Source organism: Colletes latitarsis, chromosome 3 (assembly GCF_051014445.1).
Source record: "Colletes latitarsis isolate SP2378_abdomen chromosome 3, iyColLati1, whole genome shotgun sequence".
Lineage (NCBI taxonomy): Eukaryota > Metazoa > Arthropoda > Insecta > Hymenoptera > Colletidae > Colletes > Colletes latitarsis.
In genome coordinates this window covers 39,486,766-39,503,775 of record NC_135136.1, presented here as the reverse complement: position 1 = coordinate 39,503,775, position 17,010 = coordinate 39,486,766, and the positions used below count along the sequence as shown (strand labels likewise).

The 17,010-nt window shown below is 41.9% G+C and overlaps 1 protein-coding gene across 1 annotated transcript; it reads right to left on the bottom strand.

Moving 5' to 3' along the window:
* Positions 1-592: 592 nt before the first annotated feature.
* Positions 593-16,701, bottom strand: Drep4 (DNA fragmentation factor-related protein 4). The gene is made up of 6 exons (XM_076762192.1): positions 15,858-16,701; positions 10,412-10,513; positions 7,305-7,434; positions 6,988-7,199; positions 4,775-5,385; positions 593-4,581 (listed from the first exon to the last, which is right to left on the bottom strand). The coding sequence occupies exons 1-6, from the start codon at positions 15,912-15,914 to the stop codon at positions 4,422-4,424; spliced, it is 1,272 nt and encodes a 423-aa protein (XP_076618307.1). The 5' UTR covers positions 15,915-16,701; the 3' UTR covers positions 593-4,421.
* Positions 16,702-17,010: the final 309 nt, after the last annotated feature.

Below are 17,010 nucleotides of genomic sequence, written 5' to 3'. Positions count from 1 at the left end.
AATTTCGAATATCTCGTCGCAGGGAAATGTTACTTCGGGTAAATATTCATGGGAGGCGATAAATCGAACCGATCGCTAGCTCGTACAATGCCAATATCCACTCTGGGAAATTTTACAGAGGATCTTTTGACAGAGTACAATGTCGATTAGCGAAGAATTGGTTAAATTAATTGTTAAAGAAATTTTCAGCTCCCATTGTTTGCAATAATCGAGGCTCTACTGTGCAATATTTTCTTGCGACGTGGTAAATTCTAATTCGGATATCAAAGTGAAATTGGATTCGTTGCAATATTGCGAGTTTGTAAAATTTTCAAATCTACGTATGCAACGTATTGCAATTTCAGAATATAATTTACGAATTACAGTTCCATATAGATTTTTGAATTTCTTTTTAACCTCGTTATGGGGACTGGCAAACTTAATGAAAGGATCGGAATTCGCGTATCGCTGGTGCGAACATAACGCAAATTCATAATCAAAAAATTCCAACGAACTTATCAAGTTTTGTATCCTGAAACCACAAACAAACTGTTCTTTCTGAAATATCTGTTTCCGTTGCTTTGTTGTTAATAGAACAATTTTGTCATTACGATATGGTTCTAGATTTGTTAGCCACCCGGAGACCCAACCTTACCCGTGACGAAGTTACTGGAGTTTTCTGTTTTATTCGAATCAGGTCGTGGACTAATTAGCTGGTAATTAACTGGACTACACTCGTGGCCAGTCAAAAAGTCTCCGTACGTCTCGTGCACGCTGCTCCAACGAGTTATAATTTTCATTAAGTCCTTTGCAAGGAAACTCCATTTTTACACATTTCCTCAGGACCCTGTTACTATCGAAATAAATATCTCGCTATTACTAGGGAATAAAATGTTAAAATCTGCGAGGAGACGCGTCGAAATTCTTTGCAATTTTATTGAACTATCTTTCAACAGGACGCTAATTCTCACTGAATTCGATACCTCGATAACTGCAAAGAATTTCTCGCGCTAAACGAGGCATTACTGGGAAAGGACGAAAGAAATTACGACTCGTGTCTCTCTTCTCACTTGTTCTCTCTTTTCCCCACTCGCACGTACCTAAAATATATATTTTGCCTAAAGTAGATCTACACAGTCGTTTTACATTGAAAAATAACTATGCTTACAAGTAGCCTACGAGGAAGTATTGCACTCTTTTTCTGCAGTTTCGCCTAACCGCGCCGCGGCAGGATCGCGACACCGAATCCGCGGATTCTTTGGAACGCGAGATTTCACAAAAATATTCCTCTATTTTTCATTTACCGTTTTCGAGTAATATCACGATGCTGAACAGGTATCTTTTGATATCGTTGCTCTCTGACGCGACGAGCGAACATTCGCCGTTTCGTCTCGCGTTATCAACTTTTTGATTTCACGCCAATTTCTGGAAATAGCTGTAAGTGCAAACGGATTATAAACGTGGTTAGCTGTAGAGGATTAAAGTAATTCGAAGCTGTGCGCAAAAATCAATGCGTTATATACCTTCGGTCGCGAGGTTTCGACGATGGAAGTGCTGCCAACTACCTCGCGAAACGAATGTGTGTACCTCCGATGATAAAACTGGGATTTCTCCTAGAACGATCGACGAACGATACTGGCGCAAACTCGAAATTTCCCCGTCGATTTTCACAAAATTCTGCTACTCCAAGATCCACCGTGTTCGAGCCAGTACTTTCATCGAAACGCGTTTGTTGTTAGTTCGCGACGAATAATTTTCATTGTTCCGAGCACGACGATCTTCGACACACCTTCTATAACGATTCGTAGGGACTCCGTGGACCATTCGTGGCTGAGAAGAATACTCGTGATTTATATTGTATAATTAAAGCTTATAATTTTTTAATTATATTTCCGTGAGTCTTTTTGACAGAATAGTTGTGACAACGATTACATTCGATCGAAACGATTCTGTCTACAGTGTCACAGAATGTCTAATGTCCATTAGAGCAAAGCGGATTGATGGAACGAGAAGCCTCGTGCTTTTGCGCTACTATAAACAGAATCGTTTAAACCAATCCCTGTCACAGAGAGTTCCCAACCAGAATTGGGCGAATAAAAATTTCAGATCCATTTCGAAACCAGCTTCTGCTAGAATTCAAACGACTGGTTTACGAACGAACTGAAGTTTCTATTTCCATGTAGAGGGAAGAAAGTTCGCCTAAATTCGATCTCAGCCAACAATGGTGCACGTGATTTCGATAGTAAAACCGGCACTCCGCGTTGCTTTCAGCGAATTCGTAGCCACAGAACCGCACCAAATAATCGTCGACCATTTAAGCAAGAAACGGACACGCGATGTGGTTAGCATCACGAGTTTCAGTCTGCGTCGACACGCGCAAGCATAATCGAACTGAACGTCGCATACTCAACTGAACCTCCCAAGGGCTCTCTTGGACGAGACACTCGTCGATTGGCGACTTGCTATAGCGAGTGCTTTTATTTTTTAAATTGGGCGCCTGAATCACGAGTGGTATCGCCTAAAAATTCCCCAAAATTCACCGATCCGCCTTCCTTATTTGTCTTCGTCGTCGATAGTAATCCAGGTTTTATAAAAAGTGAGTCGAATTGGGGACGGTACGATCCATGGCGACGCACCTTTCGAGCGTCGCCGTGGATCGAACGCGGGCCAGTCGAAATTATATCAAAAGGAGAATTATCAAAAAGAGACCATTCGAATCGAGTCCTTCCGTCAGATTTTCTCTACGCCTGAGAAGCACCGCTTCAGGTATATCGCGTAAGTCTCTAAAACGTCATATAATCTTTTTGTATATATAGGTGTGTATATCTCTGTATATATTTATCGCTCATGTGTACGTAAACGCAGAATGCGACGGTTGTCTTGCCGCGAGTCAACGTTTGTGGCTGATCGAACGAGATATTGAAAGACAAGGTGGCCATTTTGTGCTTCGAATTCTATGCTGTATTTGAGACAGAATTAGGTCGACTGTGTAAATCATATTAAACGCGATTATAATTCCCTCTGATTCGTTAGATATTAATTATAACCTTGATAAAACGCCACCGTTCGACCTCGATAAAACCTCATTATAACCTTCTTGCACAATTTCTTTCGCCCCAACTGAAATTAACATCGTTTTAATCAAATACTCCACAGGATCTGAATGTTGCAATCAAATCTGTGCCTTTCAATATTCGTTCGATAGATCGATTTAGCGGTAGTATATCGAGCCTTTAAAAATTCTTCCGAACGTCTTAATCATTATTGACTGGCTCGTGACGAGTTCCAACCGACTCAGCCTGCGCACATACGTATATATGTATGTATATACGTCTTTTCTAAATTCAATAACGAATATGTATATGTATATATATTTATGTATATATGTATATATCAGAACTTTGGTTTTGTCATCGATCGACCAGTCGGATCAAAAATATTCGAAAGATACACGACTCTACGGAGTACGCTTTCTAATGATAAACTCTAACCCGTCCTAAAGTCCAGGCCGTCGGTCGGGCGCGGCCATTTTGTTGCTAGTTTAACGAAAAAATGTGCAACAAATACTTGTCGACGAGCCATCGTCGCTCGTCGTCGATAAACTCTCTGAAATCCGCGATCATTCCGTTGCGCCAAACCCTGTACACCAGATTCAGATTTTTGCGCCGAAGAAGGAGAGAAACGTCGTTCCGGTAGCTATTTTTAGTTTTAGTTTTCTTATTTACTTTATAATAACGATCGGATAAATACTGTTTTTCAAAAATATGTCAAAAAACGTCACGCTCGGACATCCTAGTTAGTCTTTGACCTCGTACAGTGATCTGTTTCTCGATTTAGTTGGGAGCGACGATACAGCCGTTGCTCTTTGGTGCAAGGATCATCGGAAAAGTTTGTGCTTGGACTTCCCTACGGCAGGCATATCGAAGCAATTATTTATATTTAAGTGTAAATTAGTTATTAAAGATTCTTATCTTCGAGTTTTCTCGTCTCAGAAATTATCTAGAATAATTTGAATAATAAAAATTGGAGTCAGAGGATCGATCGTCCGAGTTAAAAATTAGCTGACTGAAATATTTTCAAAATTGAAATCTAATGGATCCACACGATTCGACACGCCTGCCTTCTAATTATAATTCTCTATCGGTGCAGCTTGCTGAATAGTGTTAAACGTAGACACGACTATTGAACATTCATCGATATATAATATATTACGAATAGAAAATTACGACAGTTGCAATGTGTAAGAAAGATGAAAGAGACTTCGTATTGCTTGTTACTACGTGGCGCAACGGAATCACTGCCGGATGCGACATTAACAACGTTTAAATCTATAAACTATCCAACAGCGTTAAATAGATACACGTTCCCGTAACGAAGAGTCACGGTTTACAATCAGAGGTTCTTCTACGGATAATCAGCCCCCCGTACGCGATAACGTCTAATTATTTGTGCGAGCCCTTGTCGTGGCACACGATGTGGACCAGCCTCAGGTTCTTCAATGTGAACAGATTGTCATAAATTTCGAGAATGTCCTCTTCCCGGGCTACTCCTTCCGCAGACAGTTGCAGGAGCTGTGGCACCAGGGTCCTGGACCTCTCGATTCTAAACACAATACAAACCTTAATTAAAATTTCACTCTCTAATAAACTATTCTCATTTAATCGATCTTAAAAATGAACTCTTATATAATCATAGATCAAGTGTTTCAGCGACTCAGAGGTCCGCAGAATCCTCCAAAAGAGAATTCATAATTTAAAAAATTATTCAGGATTTTTGCCTCGGTGAATATTCTTACTTGTGATCGAAGTTCCACGTGGAGAACAGGATCAGATCCTCCCTCGATCTGTAAGGGTTGATCTTGTGCCTCTGCCCGTAGGCGCAGACGTCCGCGTTCCAAACGCCGCCGCATCGAAACTCGCCCTTCCGGTCGCAGATAGCGACGCAGGACTTCCATTCTTTCGTTCGAATCCTGTAAGGACAATTGTCCTCGTCCTCCTGCTCCTCCCTCCCGTCGTCCAACTCGGTTCTGGAGCAAACTTTCGAGTTTCTCTCAGCGGGCTTCTTCCTGGTCGCGCCGTCCACGCAGGATTGGTCGCTCGTCCCGAACAACCGGAAGTACGCGCTGTCGTCGAGTCGATCGAGCCTGCACGGGCAATGCTCGTAGCAAATAGACGAGTCCTGTTCGTCGAAGGACTCCATTGAGCGAGCCTTCGCCCTGCTCCTGTCGAAATAGTAACCGAAATAGTGGTCCTCCTTCAGCTGCAGCTTGAAGAACGCTATGGCGTAGAGCAGCTGCTTCCTGGCTCTGTGGTCGTTGGCGAACGTCTCCGACGATTTAATCTGATCGATCGTCTTGTAGAGATAGCCGCGTATCCTGTCCTGGCATCTGCGATGCATATATGCCTCCTGCGGAATTTTTGTTTCGTAAATGTTGTGCACACGTTAGAAGTGAAGCGTTAGAAGCGTGTTTCCATGAAACTTGGGATCGAAGATAACGTAAATGAGACTTTATTGCATAAAAGCTGAACTATCAGAGCTGTCATGGGAAGTTATTAAAAAAAGTAGAATATCCACGCGAAGTCTCGACGATTTTTCATTTGTTAGCTGATGCAAGTAGAAGAGACTTGTTTGGTGAAACACGGATATAAATACGGTACAGTTAATCGAAATAGGTCAATAGATTTCGTTTCGCGTGTAATTGGCATGCGATCAGCGCGGGACGCGGCTATTGTTTTGGGCAAATCGCCAATCGAATTGCCGTTTATTGTTCGGTACAATACCGAGTGGTTCGATGGTTCGCGCGCGAGTCCACCGGCGATAATTTAAACCGATTTAGTTTCCTGTTTGTCCCGCGTCGAAACGTCGAAACTAATAAAACAAAATCGACGTCGCGCGAGATCCTCGGATTCCAAAGGGAGACGTAGGTGGAACGATGTTGATCGTAAAGAAGAAAGAAGGTCAAAGGCGGATATCAGTATGAAAGGGTAGGCGGCGTATTTTACCGGGAAAGCTGGCTAGTTGATCCTGGCCTTAGACTCGAGGATATTCGGTATTAGGAAGGAAGATATATCGAGGAGAAGGTTAGGTGTGGAGCCTTGCGGGAAACAGGGATTTCCTGATGGTGATGAAAGGATTGTGGCGGTGATCGAGAGATATCCGTTATATTCATCGTATCTTGCAGATTATATCCAGCATTATTCGCGCCGTGGAAATGATATTGCGTCGTAGAAACGATCTTACGGGACCACGGGTTTAATGAAACCTCGTAGGTGGATATTACGCGACGGTGCTCGTAGGCTATAAATAAAATATTAATCTAGGTATTAAAAAGCTTTGAAAGAACGCCGGGGAAATTGAAATGAAACGTTTCTCGATTCAGAGTCTAAAATTAAATCAAATATCGTTTACAAATTTAAGAAAATAAAAATTTCGATTATAGATTTAGCCCGTCCTTGCGCAACGAGGATTTTCGAGGAGCACGCGACAAAAACGGAAACGCACGCGAGCCCGAGAGATAACGAACTTAATTAATTATTCCGTGGAACCGTTAGATCCGGGAGCCGAGATTTCGAGCTGAAACTTGACGCGCGATAAATGGCAAGCTGGCGGAATTAAAGTGGAGGCGTTGTAACATTAATTAGCCCGGGCGATATTGGACGTTGCAGGGGCAAATTCGCTCGCGACAAATTGCATTATACTCTCGACCTTGAGTGCCTCATTATATCTAGAGTGATTCACTATAGACGACGTACTCGGAGCCTCGGTCAGAAGAACCGAACGAACTTCACTTTTACGTACGATTAGAAATAATCTGTTTCATTTTGATACTCCTCTTTTCGAATCGAAGTTGTTCATATTTAATCTTCTACTAATGTGCCTGGTAGAGAGCTCGATCACTTATTATGCAATCGATTTAATGGTTCGAGTATGAATGGTTAGCCAGATGAAGGTTTCTACGAAATTGTTCGAATAATGGAGCAGCAATTCCCAAATGGGGGAGGGACTCACTTTGGTCGTGTAGTTGGTCTCCAATCCGTGGAACCACTCCGGATGCTCGTCCCTCGCGGTGAGCGTCGTTTTGGAGTCGTCGTTGTTCAGCACGTTATTCAGAACGGCGACCTTCGCCTTAAGGTTTTCCGTGAGGAACTCGGACGCCTTGTCGCCGGCAGTCAGGAAATCGATGTTCACGCGCCTCAAGGTGTCGTACAGGAGATCCGCGTCTGCAAGCAAACGTCAGACCCTTTGAATTTCAGTATCTGGGTGAAAGTTTACTTCTCAGAGCTCATAGAAAAATACAACCAGCATCGAGTCAAATTTACACTAACCGCTCAACACTTTTTCCCCGGGTTTCTGGACTATGAGCGTCGTCTGAGGTTCCAGCGTGTAAAAATACTCCTCGTCGATCAGCGATCCATCGAGCAGGAAGACGTTTACTTCAGCGAGGTCGTATGTCACCTGAAAGCATGAAAAAGCTGCTCAGGTCAGCTCGATCGTTTTAAACCTGCACTCTCTTTTAGTTACGAGTGGCTAGTGTGATTTTTATTTGAAGATTGCATTGTATAAAAATATCCCAGCTACGTATTAAAAAAATCTAGCATTCAAAGGGTCGATAGAATCTTTATTAAAATGCTTCAAAATGTGATTTTTATTTGGAGATTGCAACATATAAAAACATTCCAACTCCCTATTAAACAAATCTAGTATCTAAAGGGTTGGTGGAGTCTACGTTTCTGAATATATTAATTAAAATTTGGAAGCGAGGAACCGTTCCGTGTGTTTGGATGGTCCTGTAACATGGCGTCCCACGCGCGCATAACTGCAATCAATTCCTTGAAATCGCGCTCGTGCGCCAGATAGAGCGCCATGGTGGCTGGGTAACGAATCGAAAGGGAGAAATCGAAAAATCTTGGCTCCTCTCGGGAGGGTTGGCCGCTGGTTTGGCTCTAGGTCCGGAGGACGGTCGACCTTGACATTGAGGGTGCTCCTTGCCCGTGGCCCGGCTGGTTCGATAGAGCTGTACGCTGCAGGCGAATACAATCTGGCCCCAAGGTCGCCCCACAACCGGATTAACCTAGCCGCGAAACGTTTGCAACTAACGCCTCGCGTAAACCTTAATCCTCTCTGTGTCCGTCTTTTCTACTTGCTGGTAATTAGACCAACAGGCCGCATCCGCCATCGCGATCGAGAGTACGGTAATCTACTTTGGAAATTGCGGTCCTTCGAAACGTTCGTTTACTGGATCCACTCCGGAGAGATTCTTTGGAGGTCGCTGAAATCCCGGAAGTGGCGCGAGAAAATGGTCTGCAGACGGTAATTGCACTCGAGTACTATGAATAAACATGGAACGTTTTTGTGTTGCTATTTTACTGTGCACCGTCGATCGTACTAATTAATTCTGGGAATGTTTAAATACCTACGAGGTACTTAACAGAGAAATGGAGCCATTTCTTTAGTCTTTTAAATCAGTATTGCAACGATGACGATGGGTGTTGAATAAAAAAAGAGGCCGTAAGTGGCCTCAGGAATAAAAAATCTCGATGTGAGCCCCGGCAGGGTTTATCCATTTGTTAAATAATCGTTCGTTGGGGAGTCTGGTTACCGAAATGGGTCGGTGCACCGCCATTCATAAATCACAGCGACGTTCGGTGGAATTTCTTTCAATAATTCATTGGATTGATCAAAAAGTTGACGGAAGGGTGAGCTTTTATTAATCCCCCGATAAAGGAGGTCTGGAAAATTGACTGCTAATTTGTAGAAATAAAATTAGAGACTTTTCTGTTTGCTATCGATCGCTGAAGAGGGTCTCAGATGTTAGGGTACACCCTGTATATTTCTGCGTCAAACTTGTTATTCTCCCACACTCGTACCGAGGAAAGTGTCTCTCGCAAAATTGGGTGGGCGTCGAATGTATTGCACGACAGTTTGTAATAAAACTTTTGGATAGGTATAATTTTCACAGAACTTTGTGACACTTTCATATTATTCTCGCTGACCTGTCTCCGTTATTCTGGTCTCGTAAAGACCAAAGATTTCTGCTTGGTATTCGGAGTCGTCTAATGCAATTTTCATTTTGCAAAATGAACAGATCGCGCGACAAAACGGAGAAACAAAGAGGATATGCACATATTTCACGCTCGCGGGTCGATGAATCGGACATGTATTACGTTATCGCCGGACCACATTCGTTCTCAACGAATCTTTCCAATATTTGTTCATTAGTAACGCTTAATTGATTTACTTTCAGATTGGAAACGACTCGTGAAATTACATTTCGCTGGGAACAATCTTTCGTTGGATTCCCGAACGTAACGCGACACGAAATCCATTTATTCCTATCTTGTGCATTGTGTTTACAATTGCATCGATTGCACGAATCATATTTCAATAATAATTGGAATTTTAGCTGGTATAAGTATATTAAACTCTACCTAATGTTAATTGAAAATTCCAATTACGTAGTCTTGCATTTACGAAAGGTTAAATCGATTAAATAATATGAATTTTATTTATTTCTCCGTTGCGTCAAATCCACGATTCGCTTAAGCCTTTGAACGTATCCGCGTGTTCGTCTCCTTTATTTTTCATTCCGATTAATATTCGCCCGAAACCATCTCTCCAACGGTTTCAGGCGGATTACTTTGAGCAATCCGACATTTTATTTTTTACAATTTTCACGGGGTTTTTCTCTTTCGACTCGATTTCCATCGGATTGTTTCCATTTCAAAAGCCAATATTCGATACTGCTTTAATTTTAATTCCTGTCAGAGCGGTAAACGCACCTTTTTCACCATTAAAAATAACCATAACTGCAGAGGCACAGTAAATAAGCTATTTCAGTTTATCTCAAAAACAAAGCCTTGGATTGCAAAATTCTAAAGACTTTTTCTCGAAAATTCTCTCAGAGACGCCTTCAGTGATCGTTTAAAAATAAAAAGGTCGATTTGCACCGGCGAGTCGAACTCGAATAATTTAATTAACGAAGTCGCTTCGACGCCGGTTACGAAGTCTCCGTTTTCGATTTGAAGGGAAACAAAACGCCCGGGACGCGGAACAAGAGGGTCGTAAAACGCGGCTAGAGGGTGAATGGGGAAGGAGTAGAGGTCTTTACTAATTTTCGCGTACGCGATGAGTTTGGCCTGTTTCGGTGGATCGCCCGGAACGAAATCCCCGATACGGCGACAACGAAACGGCCGGGGCGTTACAATTCTCCTGGAGTCGCTCGCTATGGATCAGCTGCGAGGCATTTATGACCCAGTTTCTACCGGCAACTTTTATTATAACATGTAAAAGCGACGTCGGGCCGCGATACGGTTTTCATCCCGACGGCGAACGAATCGCTAGGAAATACTTGGCCGCCGTTGGTGAACCGGACGGGGGATCGATCGATTAAGCACACGCCGCGAGCGGCGATCGATACATGCTCGATACTCACGTTCAGTTTCGCGCAGGCTTTCCGTTTCAGTTCCTGGAGGCTCCTGCAGGCGACGCCGAACTTCCGTGTGCGATTCACGTCGGTGACCTTGTAACCCTTCAGCTGGAAAACAATACAATTTATTGATAGAACAACGCCCACTCCACCCGTCGATCATTAAATCGCGCGAATTTGTGCCCGAGATTTTCTTAACTCGTTGATCGTTAGACTTTATGGGGGAATTTTAATTCTCAAGAAACTACAGAATGCACTCAATATGCAAAAATATTAGAAATACGAATTATTGTATTTGGGGGATGAAGCAACCCTCTACTTTGTGCCTGAGATTTTCTTAACTCGTTGATCGTTAGACTTTATGGGGAATTTTAATTCTCAAGAAACTACAGAATGCACTCAATATGCAAAAATATAAGAAATACGAATTATTGTATTTGGGGGATGAAGCAACCCTCTACTTTGTGCCTGAGATTTTCTTAACTCGTTGATCGTTAGACTTTAAGGGGGATTTTAATTCTCAAGAAACTACAGAATGCACTCAATATGCAAAAATATAAGAAATACGAATTATTGTATTTGGGGGATGAAGCAACCCTCTACTTTGTGCCTGAGATTTTCTTAACTCGTTGATCGTTAGACTTTAAGGGGGATTTTAATTCTCAAGAAACTACAGAATGCACTCAATATGCAAAAATATTAGAAATACGAATTATTGTATTTGGGGGTTGAGACAACCCTCTACTTTGTGCCTGAGATTTTCTTAACTCGTTGATCGTTAGACTTTATGGGGAATTTTAATTCTCAAGAAACTACAGAATGCACTCAATATGCAAAAATATTAGAAATACGAATTATTGTATTTGGGGGATGAAGCAACCCTCTACTTTGTGCCTGAGATTTCTTAACTCGTTGATCGTTAGACTTTAAGGGGGATTTTAATTCTCAAGAAACTACAGAATGCACTCAATATGCAAAAATATAAGAAATACGAATTTATTGTATTTGGGGGTTGAGACATCCCTCTACTTTGTGCCTGAGATTTCTTTAATGCATTGATCGTTAGACTTTATGGGAAATTTTAATTCTCAAAAAAAGTACAGAATTATTGTATTGAGCCTCTACAAGGCTCCCATTTTATAATTTGTATAAAAATCCACAGTCTATTTATTATTATGCTTAGTTTTAAAACTAGGTTTAGATTGAAACGAGATATATTGGGGGCCATTGAAATACATTGCATGGATTAAATTCGATAAAAAATTGCACAGAAAACAATTTTCATGATTTTTGTATTACCAACGCGAGTTTGAGAATGGAAAATGAGAGGTAATTGGAATTTATTTTGAACCTACAATCGTTCCGAATTATTAAATAGTTGAAGTTCTGAGGAACTCTGCAGACTGTTTACAAAGGAGGATATCGAGAACCTGTAGTGGAAGAAGCAGAGTTCCTGCCTCCGCCCACGCATCGGGTGTCAATAAATTGTAATTATCTATTATGCAGTTCTGTGTGTGCATTCCTTCTGTTTGTCCCTAGCTACAGGCAACCCGATATTCACGCGAGCATAGCTTCCATGCTTCACGTTAGTTTAACAACAATATCTTAAAAATTAAGCGCGACACATTGGAACTATAGAAATCGTCGGAGAACGCTTTAAATTTGCAAAGAAATAAAATAAAACTTAACAAATTCAACGAATTATTCCCCGTCACGGCATTAGCAAGAAATAAACTTTGCATACGGTCGTCGTAGAATTTATCGCCCACGGATTACCATTTAATTAAACGTTCGCCGGAGAGAACATTTTGCCAATAGAATGGCACGTGGAACAGACAGTTTCATTAACGCAAAACTAACTGACTTTTATGCTGCATAAATGCTCGTATCGCGTTCGCGAAATTCTGTCCGGGACTGCTACGTCGATTAAAAGTCTTCGTTTCCGCTGGAGTTCCGGTTACTTAAAGTTGAAGTTCTGTTTCTCGCGAAAGAACGCGTAGACCTCGCCGAAAGAGCTGCAGTTATTACAGAGTTTCTTACGATTTTAAAATATTTCTGAAATCATTTAGTATCTCTTCTAGATGTAAGACCAATATTTAAGAAAAAAAAGAAGTGTCAGGGTACAATAATCCTGTACGTTAATAAGATACTATCTCAGAACTTTCGAGCTTATCGAATTATAATCTATCTATCACTTCTGGATCTAAGATTAATATTTAAGAATTATCCCAGAACTCTCGAATTGTCGAATTACAATAAATATTACACAGAAAGAAAGGAGTTTGGAATAGTTCAAGCGAGCTTTAGCCAAAGAATTTAGGAAAGATGGAGCGTCTGGTCCTTGAAGGGTTAACAGTCGTCCATGAAAGTAAATATTAGAGGCCGTGAAAGCAAAGTTAGAGATCAAGTACGAATTGAAGATGATCCGAGGAAAAGGGAATTCGCTCGAACGGGAAGCTAGCTTAACGAAGTCGAGTAAATTCTCCGACGTCTCCCGTATGACTCGATAAGCGACGGCACGAATGGGATTGGAGGCACATTAGCGGACGCATAATTGGCCCGATAATGTTCAAGGTCGTCTGAGAGGAAAGCCGCGTGTCACAGTTCCTCCGGACTGACCCACATTACAATCGTCGACGTTTAATCGCGATCGCCTGGGAATGCAAAAACATCGGGGGTCGAAAATCGTCGAGTTCATGCGTCTGCACAAATTTCGCCGACCAAGCATGCTTCTCATGTGGCAGTCGTACGAAGGAACCATCTCTGTTAAAAGAAGAACCTAGATAAGTCTCCTATTTCTCATTATTGATAAGAATGTTCCCTGTTTCTGTGATATTATAATCGTTTTATAAGAATTATAAAATCGTAATACAAATAGAAATGAAACGATGAAATGTAATTTATCAAACTCGAAACGATCGAAAATATCTGAATGGTAATGTTGAATAAATGGTGTATATCAAGTTTTGTTCCGTTTAAAATAAATAGAGCCATGTTTATACCGTTGCGGAAGCAATTAATATAAACGACGCCCGTAAACATTGCGACTGTTAAATTATAACAATTGAGTGCTCGTGGTATACAATTTTGTTTTAAACGTTTCACGATACATACTACTCGTAATAAGTCTACCTAGGCGTGCAATTAAAAACTGTTTTTGTTCCTTACTTCCAGTACGAAATCTCATTGTAATTCATGCAAGTCCTCGATTAAATTAATCTACGACTAGTCGATAGCATAATTGAGCTTAAGAATGGAGAATTCCAGAAACTGAACGAACCTTAATATTTTTTGTTTCAAACCAAAGCTCAAAGTAACATACTCAAGTATACGTCATTCACTTCTCCTTCGTGATATTTTAAAATTGAACTTTTTGATCTCAAGATACTTTGTTATCGTTTATTAGATAGATTGGTCTCCGGTAAATTTCGATAGAGATATGGATATTAATTCTAAATCATTTCGAATTGCCAATTTGTGAGTTTCTTTTTGTAGAGAGATATCTCGAGCAAAAGTTTATGTTCAACGATCGTAACCATATTTTGGCCGTCGAATATGCAGAATTATCGTACGTTTCGCTATCGGGAAAGATTTGTTCCGTTCGGAGCACGCGTTCCAGCAATATTTTCCGCGATACCGGGCAAACTAATCTTATTTCCCCCGGCGACAAATTCTATTTGATGTCGAACAACGATAATAGCGAGTACCATAAGCGAGCCAATAAAAAGGTAAACTTTATAGACTGTCGTCGGTCGAGCGCGTGCAATTACTGATTTTAATGAAAGATGCACTAAAATGTGTCTCGATATAGCTGCGATTAACTAAGACGAAATTTAATAAATTCTGACGAAGTATGGAGCAGTTCCGCGTAGCATAGATCGATCTAAACATGTTCCAATTATCGTATATCGAAAAATCTTAAAGATTGGTACGTTCAATGTTCAAGAAAAAAGAAACGGAATAGTTAAACTGTGAATCATAAACAACGAGTGTGTTCGTCGACTGTTATTCTGCTTCTAATTAACGCACAGCTACGATTCATCATCGTGCACGTTGACAATTTTAAACAGATCTCATTATAAACAAAAGTATTACGAGATAATGTGCGAATCAATTGCTTTGTTCAAGGATTGATAAATATGTTCGAGTAATTTTATCTGCGTTACGGAGTAAACAGCGTTGATAATTTTTGGAGGAAAAAGAATTATTCGACGAACGTGATTCAAACTCGGCGACCTCGAGCATACGAACTCCCGCTATCATCCGCGCCACGGCCATTTCAATGAAAGAAAGTGACAATGATTGATAGACATAGTACAGACTGCACAGTACATAGGATCTACGTAAGTTTGAGTAATCGTGTGTCTGATATCATGGAATTATTATTACTAATATTTTACGTATAATCAATTTGGAGTTTGTAAATTTTCCCTCGTTTGTACAGACGTAACAATGTTTTTGAAACATTTACGAGACTCGTTTCACACAAACATAGTGACTTTCTCCAACCCTCCCGCATCGAAGCAGTCTGTCACGAGATCCTCTTGTTGGGTACACGTCGACGAGTTTTACTCCATTGTCGAGCCGCCTGTTGGCCACACGGCCGTGCTTAACAGATCTGGGTTAAGTTCACTTTTATCTTTTTTGCCACGGACGGTCGTTTTTACGGGAAAATAATCCCTCGCGAAATTTATTCGGCTCTGCACGCGACACTGTGCGATGTCTCTGTCTTTTGCAAAGTCTTTTGCCTATGTACACCTGAGGGGGAGACGCTTGGCCGCGCAAATACAAATATCAGGGTCGCCGATAACGGGGGGGCACACGGTATCTGAAAACACACTGTCCTTAGGGGAGGAACTCGATTGAATTCTCAAACATTCCCGACCTACGATCGAGAGGAGCTTCGAAAAATTCTAAAAAATGAAATAAACGCAGAGAATCACGAAAGAGTTGAATAAATGGCTCCTCTAATGTGGACGAATTTAAATTAAATGTTATCTACGTCACAGATATTTCAATTTTTAACTAATCTATCATATACGTCTCATGTACACAGAGAATCACAAGAGATAAATAAACGACTCTTCGATCTCCTCTAATGTAGACAAAATTAAATGAAATACTACCTAGATCACAAATATTTTAATTTTTAACTATTCTACCAAAAGGATTAAACGTTTCTTCGATCTCCTCTAACATGGACAAAATTAAATGAAATACTATCTAGATCACAGATATTTTAATTTTTAACTATCCTACCATCTCTGTCACCACTCAACAAAGATACAATCCACAAGACCAAGTGTTTCCTTCGAAAGAGTGCCGATTTCCGGTTCGACTGCCCATGTTTGTTAACAATAATCACTATACTCGTTCCACGGAGCGTGCTTACGGCGCGACAAGGTAGCCAACGAAAAACGAACGCTCGCCACGCGAGCGATTCTTTGTTTACCTCGGTTCTGGCCGGTGTCTCGGTCAGTCGACGAAAGCAGCCGACGATCAGCGACATGATCAAGAGGCGGTGGGCCCGTGGGTCCTGGGTCGGGCCGTAGCGAGCGCGAGTGGGCCGAGGCGTAGGAGGAAGGCAGACGGAGAACGGTGGACGTCGCGTTAACAGCTGTGCCGGAGAACCGCCGGACTCCGACCTCTTCTTTCTTCGACCCTGACAGTGGGATGCTTATCGGTCGGTGGACGGAAGGGGGACTGAACGCGTACGCCGGGAACAGCCGAGAAGAGACCAACCGTGGACGGCGGAGTGGGAGAGGCTAGACACGGTGTAACGAGGCGAAGAAGGAACCAAGGCGGAAACCGAGAGCAGGAAGCACGACGAAGCAACTGTTGCAGCGGCGATCAACCGAATCCTGCTGGACGGGAGTCGCGAGCGCGCCTGCACCGACGAAACTTAGGGAGAAAGGGACGAGAAAGGGCGCGCGGACAGAAGAAAGAGCGGCACTACAGTCGCCGGATCGCGGGGAAGGAATGACGCGACGAGACGAGCCTCGTACCGGAGAATGCACCGGGAAATGCGCCTGCGAGCCGCCAGCCAATCCTCCCACGATCCTCCGCCTAGATGGCGCCACCAAACGGTCTCACTGCCGCATTAACGTTCCACGGACACCCTGCGCGCCCGTCGTTCGACCTCGCCTTTTCACGGTTTCCCCTTTTTCTTCGTTCGCCCACGATTCGCGAAATTACGCAGGCACGATTTAACCGCTCGACGATCCCATCGGAATTTTTATCGCGGATTCACGGCACGACTCCACCTAGCCGTGATGTATGGGTGCTAAACTCGTCGGGATTAGGTAATGGTCGAGTGTAATTGCAACTGAAAATAATTTTTCTATGAATGACTTGAAATTCTGTAATTTAAGTTTTTAATAAGCCTCAATCAACGAATTGATATTCTTGATTTTCGTCTTATTTTGGCCTCTGGAATCTCCCATTAAAATTTGTTCTAGGGGTGGCCGAACACCTTGTATACGATTCCTTTAGAATTCCAGCTGCATGCTTAGGATCGTTGTCCTGATGAAAATAGAAATTATCCAGTAGGTTCAATTTAATTGCACTTTCAAATTTGTTTGTTTTGTTTCAAATTTTTTTTAGAA

Excerpts from the sequence above, each read along its gene's own strand:
- Drep4 (XM_076762192.1), bottom strand. The coding sequence starts at position 15,914 with ATGTCGCTGATCGTCGGCTGCTTTCGTCGACTGACCGAGACACCGGCC. Across the intron at positions 7,435-10,411 it reads AAGCCTGCGCGAAACTGAAC|GTGACATACGACCTCGCTGA; the intron begins GTGAGTATCGAG and ends TCATGCTTTCAG. Across the intron at positions 4,582-4,774 it reads ACGTGGAACTTCGATCACAA|AATCGAGAGGTCCAGGACCC; the intron begins GTAAGAATATTC and ends TATTGTGTTTAG.